Genomic DNA, 12,382 nt, shown 5'->3' on the forward strand with positions numbered 1-12,382 from the left:
TCGTTTTTTTTTTTTTTAATCTGTTTAATCTTATTTTAATTGAAGAAACATCTCTAAAACACTATATGAGTGACTGCAAGAGGAAAAGTAAAAAGCATATTAAAGCTAGATAAGTGCAATAATATAGATGAACTTGGGGTGGGGGATACAGGATACAGAACTCATGTTATCAGTACAACCCAAGCACGATGATACCTTGCGTCTTCATCTGCCAGATATTTTAATTTCAGCAGAGACCTTCCTCAATGTTGTTATGGGCTGATTTCAAGGTTCTGAATCAGTAAATTTGACCCTTGATCTCAAATGTCAACTGCCACCATGTTTGGCCTTCTTCATCGTCCTCCACGCTCCCTGGATAGGGGCATAGCTAAGTGCTCGAGTCAGAGAATTATTTGGTAATAAAAGATCTGGAGGAAAATGGAGGGTGGAGGTGGGGTGGGGTGGGTACCGGTATTTACTGAGCAGCCAGGTGCCAGATATTTTCGCAAGAATTACCCTATTAACAAACAAACGGATCTTTCCCCCATTTTGTAGATCACAAAACTGGGACTTAGAGAGGTTATAATACTTGTCAAGGTCAGACCAAATACTGATGAGCAAAAGAAGTAAAATTTAAGTCAGGCAGGACTGGATGAATCCAAAGTCTGTTTTACAATATCATGCTGTCTCCTGATCATTAGGAGCACAAATAGTCCATTTGTACTATTTCTCTCAGTATCTAGCAAAATATCTTTTATCATCACACTAACTTCAAGGGAACTGATAATATTTAGATCTTTCCACTCACTTGCCCAAATCAATACAGCTATTTATTCTCAACTGCGGGTAATGAACTTTCTTAACTCAGCATTTTGTGGGAAAAAGTCTAAATACTTGAATTGCTTCATTTCGTGCTATTTCTCTTGGCATGTGTCTTTTTGGTTTGCTTTTAAAAATAAACTCCAAAATCATGACATATTCAGATATGAAAAACAGGATGCAGAGCAATGGGAACGTTAATCTGAAATGGTCACCTGGCAAAAATACCTGTGTCTGTAGTAACTGCAAGTTAAATAGAAAACTTTTACATTTATGAAGCAAGTACTCATGTGTGGTTGACTTAAAAAAAAAAAAAAGGGCAAAAAACTGCCCTAGTCTATAAATTGGATTCTACCCCAGTCTCCCATGGTTGTGACCCTGGTTAAGAACCTTTGATTCAGTTTCCTCATTATTTAAAATAAGAAAAGCTCTCTTAAGTTCCTATAAAAATTCCACAATTTTATAGTCAACTGCAATTCACTGGCCTTTCTAGTGAACAAACAATTTAAAATAATTCAAGTCCCACTTTCATCATCCCTTTCTTAATTTGACGAAGGCAAAGAAATTATTTACCTTCCAGTTAAATTTTTCTTTTTAGTGATAAAAATCAGGCGGCAGATAAATAAGTTCAGTCACCGAGTTAGACAAAGTCTTAGGGAAATGGTTTATTTAAGGAAAGACAGCACAACAGTTTGCTTATTTTGGTTTCAGGTACCATGATTCATATCCTCTAAAGGCTAGAGGGAAAAATCAATCTTTTCTAGGAAAGACAGTAATATGGTAAAGCTGCTTTCCCTCTTGCTTAGCCTGATACTATATATTCACAAATGAAAATAATTCTGAGAGTAGTCCTCATGCTAGGTGAGGCCCACAACACCTGCTTTCAAATTCTTATACCCAGATAAATTATGTAACAGACCATTTGGTGCCATCCTGGCTCTGCTAACAAACAGAGGTGGATTTCTGAGTTTAGTTTCCTTGGCATTTCACTCTCCTCATTATCCTATCACTTTCATTTTCCCCCGGCCCATCCAATCTTTACACAATTGTTGATGCTGCGGGAAGCATCAAGATGAGAGTCTAAATTATACCCACCATAGACTGGTAAAGTTAACACTAGTTACTCAAAAACATCAGGGACTTGACTTTCTGGGTTTAATTTCCTGACAAATTCATTCCTTTGAAATGTGAAGACCAGAGAAGCATCTCACTGGCACTGTGCCAATTCTTCCTCAATTCTTCAAAACTTTGTTGGGCACGGTCAGGCCTCAAGGTAGATACACTAGAGGAGAACTCAGCGGAAATGTGTCCCTTAGCCACCCCAGCAGATGCGGAAAGGGGGAAGAGAACCAGTGGGCAATCTCACCCTCCCCACACACACATCCATCTCTTCTCTGGTCACCGTGCCCAGGGACCTTGTAAGTACAGGTTCACTGTCAGAAAACATAAGTCACACTCACTGTAAATTCTACCACCACAGAATCACTATTCTACCTCTGGTTCATGTGAGGACAGCACAGTAATCTCAGTACAGTGCTTCTCAAACTACCAACTGCAGATGAATCACCAAGGGACTTTGTGGTAATGTGGACTGAGATTTAGCAGACCTGGGCTACAGCCCAAACTTTTGAATTTCTAACAAATTTCAGTGCAACACTGATGCTGCTGATTCGCAAAGCACACTTGAGTAGCAAGGTCCCAGTATAGCTGCTTTCCCAATCTGAAGTACATTTTACCTTGCGGTCTCCTTGTAGCTGGCTATCTATCAGGAGAACTAAACAAGACAGAAAACTCAGAATTTCTGTGTTGGGAGAAATCCATCATGAATACAGGAGTTAATTAAGTTCACTGATTTTCACTGCCTGGACCCTGGACCTTTGCTCCTGCCCAGATGGATTTGCCAGATTTTTCTTGCTTAGCTGAATGATGAATTTTGGCTCTGTCTTCACCAGACTAATCCAATGCCATTCAGTTAGCAATTCAAATGTTAATGGTGTAGCACCTGTAAACATAAAAATGCAGGCTCCTGGGCTCTAACCTCCAGACTCTGATTCATTAGTTCTGGAGCAGCCTCAAGAATAAATAGACATTCTAGGTGACTCTAACACATTCTGAGGTCTGGGGGAAGGAAACGCATGCCCTCTTTGATGGACTGGAGTAACCTATATCCTATAGAGTTAATGCCTTTCCACCAAGGAAGACAGCAAAGAAATGAAGGACAGAAAGAAACATGATCTGATCATCTCACACTATGATAGAAGAAATGATTTCCTCCCCAATTTGGATACTTGCTTAAGGTCATTTATGGTTAATTCCAGTACATTTTATCCTTTTTTTTTTAGAGAAGTTCACTAAAAATGTGAACTATTATTCCACACAAAATTCTTCTAATGTGGGTATGATTACAGACATAGTTAATGATCAAAATAGCAAAGGAATGGTTATTCACTCTTCTGATTGAACAAATAAAATTGGAGTTGTTCACACACATACATTCTTTTTTAATATATCCAAGAAGACAAACATTGACAATCAGCTAACAAAAATAAGGACTGAATATTCACCAGTGCCATTATAATGGCAGAAGCATATATAAAATACAAGAAGTAACTTTACCTATGACTTTGTTAATGAAATGTCCTCTCTAAGAAGGGCTACAGCTTGGCTACTCGGTTTCTCCGGGAGTGGATGCGACATTGTGAGGGGTGTTATTCTCCGCTGGTACAGTTACCAGTCCTGTCCCAGGGATCTCAGACTCAGCAGGAATAGCCTCTGGACTGGAGCTGGCTCCGGTCTGATTGGGGGTGGTTTCAGTCTCAGAGGCTGAGGTTTCCTGACTGGAGCTGGCATCTGTCGCTTTATCAGGTACGTCAGCTTGAGCAGGCATGGCCTCTTCTTCTGTTTCCAATTCTGTTTCCTGACTTTGAACTTCCTCACTTTCTTCTACCATAGCAGGTGGTAGCTGTAATAAAGTCTGATGAAGGAAAAAAAAGAGGGAAACATTAATGAATAATAATAATAAAAAAACCCACCTGGCTTATAAAGTTAGGCTCTTGCATTATCTTCCTAATAGATACTGTCACTCTAGAAAGCTCCAAAACACTGAGGGCTGTTTTATATTGCAGAGGTAACAACTCTGATGATAATGGCCTAGGTTTTGCTGATTCCATGGAATATGCTGACACAGATATCAGATAATAAGAAGATAATATATATTAAATCTTCGGGGAGAAAAACCAATATCAAAAGCAATTAAATTTTTTCATGAAGGAACTTATTATAAACACTGGAAAAGAGTGGCTGATTAGGACTGACTGGCACACCAACTCAAGAAAGGGCCCACTTCAATCAAGGGGCGCTGTGAGGGTGAGGATGAACCAAGCCTTGAGACAAGGCTGGGAGAGAACAGCAGGCACAGGGCTTCTGTCCCACTTAACCGGAGCACTGGAGCAGCCCTATATACCCGGCTTCCCTTTCTAGAGCTAAGGCTTGGCTTCTTTCTTTAGGAATTTTGTTTTTCTTGTTGGAAACTGAAAAAAATTTAAAAGCATATTCACAATGGGAGCACAAAATGTGAAATACTTAGCGATAAAACTGACAACATATGTATGAAGGCTGCAGGCTGAAAGCTGCCAAACACTGATGAGAGAATTCAAAGAAGACCTAAATATAGTGGAGAGGGATATCATACTCATGGAAAGGAAGACTAACTATTGTTATGTTAATTTCTCCCAAATTGATCCTAAGCAATAACACTCAAAAATCCTCATCAAAACCTCAGCATGCTTTTTTCTAGGGACTGAAAGAGATAGGCCGATTCAAAAATGTAAAGGGAAAAGCAAAGGAACTAGAATAGGCAAAAACATTTTGGAAAAGAACTACAAAACTGAAGGAGTCACATTATCATTATCATCATTTTGGCTGTAAGGTGTGGCATGCAATATCTTAGTTCCCTGACCAGTGATTGAACCTGTGCCCTTGGCAGTGAAAGCGTGGCGTCCTTCCTAACCACCGGACCACCAAGGGAATTTTCAGGACTCATGTTATCTAATTTCAATATTTACTGTAAAGAAACTCGCAAAAGGAAAGACACAAAGATCAACAGAGCAAGGCAGAAACCCAAAAATAAGACTCTCACATACACAGTCAATGAATTTTTTTTTTCTACTAAGACCACAAGGTAAGATCTTAAAAGTTCTCAACATTAGAAAAAAAAAAGAAACATGTAACTTAGTGTGGCGAAGGATATTAACTAGATTTATTGTGGTGATTGTTTTGCAATGAATAGAAATTTCAAATCATTATTTTATACACCTGAAAGAAAATTAAGTGTCAATTAGATCTCAATTTGAAAAATTGCTTTTTTAATCTCAAAAAAAAAAAAAAAAAGTCAGGTGAACAGAGGGAAAAAACAGCCTCCTCAGGAAATGGTATTGAAAGAACTGGATATTCACATGCAAATGAGCAAAATTCAACCCTTGCACCAAATAAATTAACTCACAATGTATCATACTTATAAATATATTTAAAAAAAAAACTATAAAACTTCTAGAATGAAACACTGGAATAAAACCATAACTTTGGGTAATGCTAAATGCTTTTAGGACATAAAAAGCATGAATCACAAAGAAACAACTTGATATACTGGGACTTGAAAGACACCTAAAAATGAAAAAAAAAAAAAGTCACAGACTAGGAAATATTTGTAAAAACAAACATCTGATGAGGAACTTGTAGTCAGATTAAAATTTAAAACTCTCAAAACTCCTTAATAATAAAACAACCCCAAAGAGTGAGAGATCTAAACAGACACATCCTCACAGAAGATATACAGAAGGCAAATAACCACGTGAAAAGATGGTCATCAACAGTTATTAGAGAAACGCCAATCAAAACCACAATGAGACCACTACATACCTACTGGAATGCTAAAATAAAGAAGACCAAGCATAGGTATGTGTGAGCACTCACACACTGCTGGTGGGAATATAAAATAGTACAATTCTGTAAGACTATATATAGTCAAAGCTATGGTTTTTCCAGTAGTCATGTATGGATGTGAGTTGGACCATAAAGAAGGTTGAGTGCCAAAGAATTGAACTGTGGTGCTACAGAAGACTCTTGAGAGTCCCTGGGATAGCAAGGAGATCAAACCAGTCAATCTTAAAGGAAATCAACCCTGAATGTTCACTGGAAGCTCTGATGCTGAAGTTCTAATACTTTGGCCACCTGATGTGAAGAGCCACTCATCAGAAAAGACCCTGATGCTGGGGAAGACTGAGGGCATGAGGAGAATAGGGTGACAGAGGATGAGATGGTTGCATGGCATCACTGACTCAACGGACATGAGTTTGAGCAAACTCCACAGGACAGTGAGGGACAGGGAAGCCTGGCGAGCTGCAGTCCACAGTGCTGCAGAGATGGATATGACTTAGCAACTGACCAACGACAACTTTGTAAGACAGGTGGGCAGTTTCCTAAAAGAAGTCAAATACATACTTCCCATACTACCCAACCATTCCACTCCTAGAAATTTACCAAAGAGAAGGTACAAAGACTTGTAGGAGAATGTTCATAGTAGTTTTATTTATAAGAGCCAATACTGGAGGCAAACCCAAATGTCCATCAATGATGCACGGGTAAACTTAGCACATCTGTATAATGGATTACTTACTCAACAATAAAAGGAAAAGGACTACTGATACATTCTGAAGTACAAATGAATATTAAAATAATGCTGAGCAATAACAGGTAGGGGAAAAAGAGTACACGTTGTTTGAGTCTCTTTCCATTAACATCTAAAATATGGTGACTAATTATTGTGACAGAAAGTAGATTCTCAGTTTTCCTGGAGAAGGTGGAATAGGAACTGGTGAGGGATGAGAGGGATTATTCAGGTGTACATGGAAAACTCTGGGGAGGATAATGCATATGTTCATTATCTCGAATATAGTCATGGGTACATACGAACACCAGGACATATCATATTAGATACTTTAGATATGTGGAATTTATTATATGCCAGATTATAGCTATAAAATATGTTTTTAAAATATGGATGGTATATGAATAGTAATCTACTTTGGTTTAGCTGGTGTCTCACAAGGAATAATCAAGTACTTTAAAGATTTATTTGCCAACAGAGAAAAGGCTACAGCAAGAACAATAATGAGTCAATTCTGAGAAAACTTACCTGATGATAATGATGTGTGGTCTGTATCAAATGCATATACATATTGTATACAAAGTTTGCCATCTGGGGCATATTCTTTATGATCTGTACTTCATGGGATGGTCTCTCTCCATTCTAGAAGAAGGCAGAAAGAAAGTTAAGTACCATCCCTTATATGTGGAATCTAAAATACGACACAGATTAACTTATCTACGAAAGAAACAGACAGACACACTTGTAGTTGTCAAGGGGATGGGTGAGGGAGGTATGGACTGGGAGTTTGGGATTAGCAGATGCAAACTATTATATATTGAATGGATAAGCAATATACTGTATAGCACAGGGAACTATATTTAATATCCCATGATAAACCATAATGGAAAAAGGTATGAAGAAGAATGTATATATATTTATAAATCAATCACTTTGCTGTATACCAGAAACTAGCACAACACTGTAAGTCAACTATACTTCAGTAAAATAAATTTTAAAAAACAGAAAAAGAAAGTTAAGTATATAGTGAAAACCACTGAAAGATAACACTTCAATAGAAGTTCATGTCTCCAACTTAAGTATGAACACTGTTAGGGTTTGGAGGACATAAGAACAGTAAGAGGATATTAAGATGTAAGTGTTAGAGTCCAATAAGGATTTTCTTACTGTGATAGCTGATATTATTTTTACAAAGAAGATCTAATTCAGTTCCTTAGTGTAAGGAACACTCTAAACCAGTGATCAGATGACCTATGTGGTGCTCTCAAACAATGCAGTCACCTGTAAGAAATGCTGCCCCACACAATGGAGAAGGAAGTCTTACCTTTCTACTGGTTGGGAAAGGTTCTGTTGGAATTATATGCAAATGAAGTGGGCGGGCTGTGAGCTGGCTGAAAGCTGGAGTTAGTTCAAAACAGTTTTGGAAGAGGGATACTCTGGCGAAGATATAAAGTCCAAGTCTGGCTCTAGACATGGCAACTACTAAGCGACGGACATCCCTTTGAGAAACAAACAAAATTAATTAAAATATATCACGATTAAAAATATATTTATGCAGCCTTTTATTTTTTAAACATTCTACTAAATATTACTGTTAAGCTGTGGTAATAAAAAGTTAGGTTTCTTAAAAACTTAACAGGATAAACATTAAGTTAATCAGTGCTATGTAACTAGTTAACCAAGTAAGAAGTTAATGCTTTATTACCAACTTCTAAGTGTTTTTGAGTGGAGAGAGTAGGGGGAAATCACAAAATAACCAATGCACTGATTTAAAAGGTTTAAATACAAAGTTATATGGCAGCCTGGAAGGCAGGGGAGTTTGGGGAAGAATGGATACATGTATATGGATGGCTGAGTTCCTTTGCTGTCCACCTGAAACTATCATAACACTGTTAACTGACTATACTCCAATATAAAATAAGAAGTTAAAAAAAGGTTTAAGTAGCAATAATAGCTCAGTTGTTAGTTACCAATTTACTGTGTCACCACCATTAAGTCAATCCAAACCAGCCCTTCCTCTACTTCACCCACCAAATTCCCATGCTCTGTCAAGGTTAATAGGTCAAATTTTATTTCCTGCTTTTTATGATCACTTCCTATGATCATAATCACACTGCTTTAAACTTATTTATAATAATAGTAATTACAATACAAACATAAACACAATATGATGATATGATATAACATAATAATATCATGTCTTATTCATGCATTTACTCTAGTACCTACGCCCAATCCCTGGCTTATAATAGGTCTCAGTGTTCACATAAACAGTGATAAAAATGCCAAAATGCCTGCTTCAGCTACACAGGTAGCTGGCCAAATGATGAATGATGGCAGTTTCCTTTATCTTTTAGAAATAATATGTTCTTTACTGAATTTACCTGAATCAAACAAACTTATTTACAAAATAGAAACAGATTATGAACACGTGGTTACCTGGGGAAAAGGGTGGTGGGGAGGGACAGACTGGGAGTTTAGGATTGACAAATATAGAGTGCTATATTTAAACAGATAACCAACAAGGATCTACTGTAAAAAGAAAAAAACAATAAAAGAGTAGCTATGTAAGCCTGATTTCGCATCATTATTTCATATTAGTTACAATGTGTTTTAGTAAGAAAATATGGTTTTAGCTTTCAATATGGAGGATACTTTGTTTTCCTAAGATGCTGTTAGATGGCTATTTAAATTTGTGAGTATTCTACAAAAGAGAAGATGTTTATGAATAATAATAAAATCTGGTATAAGCATCCCTAATACCTGAAAGAAAGTATTAAAGAATATTATAGGGACCAAATGTTACAAAGATCATATAATAACCAGACAGAGAATTGGGAATTGAAATATTTATCAAACGGCTTTTCTTTGTCTCTGCATAATGTGAGATATTTGGGGAGTATCTCTATTCAGTCTCATTTTCTGTTGTTTTATGGCCTTGATAAGGATCTAGTTTCCCTTATCAGAAGGAACTGTACAACATCAGTGTATAACAGCAGTTATATTGGGGGTGTACAATCCTTATACCCCACCAACCCAAACTAAGAGAAGTTCATTTAGGTGGAAGGAGAAAGCATACCCTTTTACAGAAGTTCTGATGAATTTCTACATTTGTGACACACTGGATTCTTGAAGGAAATGTTATCTTAGGTTACTGCAAGTCAAATTGTTTTTTACTTCCTCCACCTTCCTTAGAAGCCCAAGGGGTCATGCCATAGGTGGGTGGTTCCAAAACTAGTAACTAGAGGTACAGTGCTAGAGATACTTAGCATGAGCTCTCACACAAGTATTGAAACTCCATTCAGTTCTCCTCTCTCATCCAGAAGCCTCTGTCTCTAAGCGGAGCACAGCCAGAGCGCTACTGCAGTGACAGTGAACTCGCTCCCCTGAGGAGCTCCGCCCTCCGGTCCCTTAACTGCAGTGCAGTTAAGTGGCTCTACCAAGCTCATCTCCACTGTACAGACTACAATCTTCTGCAGAATCAAATGTAGGTATTTCCCAAAGACATGTTTAATGTCTCCCCCACTGGACTCTAAGCTTCATGGGGGCAGAGACAATGAATGTTAGACTTACCATTATATATCAAGAACCTAGCATACTGCCAAATAATAGAAGGATCTAAGAGTATCTGTTAAATGAATGATCACACACCACAAAGATAACAAACTACCAGGCAAAAAAAAGAACAGGGTGGCAGCATGAACAGATAGGGTTCCTTGGAGCTGTATCTTGAAACTGGGGCAATGGGAACTGCTACCTTCTTTCATGATCTCCAGAGGATGGCTGGGGACAGTTTCACTGACTTGCTCTGAACGAGTCACAAGCATTTCTATTTGTAGCTGGGCTATTCAAGTCAGTAGGGACAAGAACAATGAATGTTGGAAAAGGGACCAGAAATGTCTCACTATTCTAGCTTCTGAACAGCTCCACAGTGTCCCAAAACAGGTCTCTGGATCCAAAGCTGAATGGTCTGGCTCCTATCCTGGACGGGTAAAAGAAATAAGGCAGGCACTAACTTAAAGGGTTAGACAGAGTTACCACAAGACCCAGCAATTCTACTCCTAGGTCTACACCCAAGAGAAAGGAAAACATACTTTCACGCAAAAACTTGTACATGAATGTTCACAGCAGTCCAAACAGTCACAAAGTGGAAACAACCCTGTCCATCCGCTGATGAATGGGGACATAAAGCATAAAATATTCACAAAACAAAATGTTATTTGGCAACCAGAAGGAATGAAGTACTGACGCATGCTACAACATGGATGAATCCTGAACACACTATGCTAAGCAATTTCACTTACATGAAGTGCCCACAACAGGCAAATCTATAGACAAAGTGGAACAGCGGTTGCCAAGGACTTGAGGGGGAGAGGAAGGGAGTAGCTGCTGACAGGCATAGGGTCTCTCACTATTTTAGAAAATGTTCTAAAATTGTGAATATAGTTGTATAACTCTATGAATATACTAAAAAATCACTGAACTATACACTTAAAATACAGTTTATTTATATACAAATCATTGAATTGTACACTTAAAAATACAGTTTATTTACACACTGAATTGTACAGCATGTGTATTATATCTCAATAAAGATGCTACTAAAAAGAAAAATATGGAAGATGGAAGGTTTCCTTGGTATCTTGAATTTGAAAGACAAAATATTTTACTGCTTCTTAGAAAAACAAAGACATGAAAGATTGCATCTACAAACCAAAAAATTCTATGAGGAGCTTGATCAAATCCTCACTAAGATACCTAAACTATCAGGAAAGCTGAATTACAGGTGATTGGTAAATTAAGTTTTTCCCCCCTCTGTGCTTTAATAAAACTACCATCACTATCATCAGCAGCCACCGAAGAAGCTGAACTTCCAAAACAAAAGTTTGGTAGATATAAAGAAGATTAACTTATTTGGATAAAGAAAAGCTGGATATGTGAGACAATAATGAAATCAGGTACTTTTTTAAGTCTTCATTTATAAGCATTTTATTATCATCATCTTTCTCTTTATTTAGTTGAGTTTTCAGAAAAGTCAGGTAAAGAACAGCATAGAAATAAAGTCATGGGAATGTGAAAAAGACAAAAGTACTACAGAGTAAGAGAAAAGGTGGGGAGAGGAGGAACAGTATTCTCGTCTTCATACTGTGAGCTTGGATGAGAGATTTTAATTAGGTAAATCATAATGATACCCTATTTAGCAGCAGCTATAAATTTCAATGTGGAAATGGAACTTTTTGGAAAAGTTAAGTCTCCAAAAACACATTTGACACTTAAGTAAAAATAAACTGTATTTCAGAATGCTATAGTCTTGAAATTATTTATTGAAACATTACATCTTTTGTTTATTCCTATATAAAAATATTGGCTTAGTGGAACATGAGCACTCTGGGTTAAATACCAAATAGATCTTGACTTAATCACAACATTAAGAGAGCATACAGAATTTTCTTTTTATAGCCATTAAGTAAAATAATAAAATGAACTCTCCTTACAGTTTTGCTATAGTCATATGAGATGAAGGTTTATATAAAACTAAATGGCTGCTTTGTAATAAGGAGATATTATTCCCACAAAATCTCCAGCACATAAATAGATCACAATAAATGATAAAAATAGGTTATTGTTTGTTTTGACAATTCTTAATCCTGAGAGAACAAATGGCTCCTTTATCCTCTCTAACACTGAGCTAAAAGACTGTGTCGGGTAAGTCAGAAATTCCGTGCAATGAAAAACTTACTTGAGACTTTTTACCACTTTACCTCCTTTAATTTCTTACATTAAATTTCAAACAGATATAGGATACATATATATACATATATGTGTGTGTGTATAATATTTAATGATCAAATGCTATCCCTGAATGCTCCTGAAGAGAAAAAAGTTAAAATGACTAAAATATTTAAGATTCAAAAAATT

General features: G+C 37.0%; 1 protein-coding gene across 1 annotated transcript in view; it reads right to left on the reverse strand.

Moving 5' to 3' along the window:
* Positions 1-1,438: 1,438 nt before the first annotated feature.
* Positions 1,439-12,382, reverse strand: part of AQR (aquarius intron-binding spliceosomal factor) — a 98,983-nt gene continuing 88,039 nt past the window's right edge. Inside the window, exons 34-36 of the mRNA XM_069595983.1 lie at positions 7,788-7,962; positions 6,992-7,105; positions 1,439-3,772 (exon numbers count right to left, since the gene is read on the reverse strand). Of these exons, the coding sequence (XP_069452084.1) occupies positions 3,464-3,772; positions 6,992-7,105; positions 7,788-7,962 (598 nt within the window). The 3' untranslated portion in view covers positions 1,439-3,463. The remainder of the gene's footprint in view (positions 3,773-6,991; positions 7,106-7,787; positions 7,963-12,382) is intronic.

This window comes from Ovis canadensis, chromosome 7 (assembly GCF_042477335.2).
Source record: "Ovis canadensis isolate MfBH-ARS-UI-01 breed Bighorn chromosome 7, ARS-UI_OviCan_v2, whole genome shotgun sequence".
Taxonomy (NCBI): Eukaryota; Metazoa; Chordata; class Mammalia; order Artiodactyla; family Bovidae; genus Ovis; species Ovis canadensis.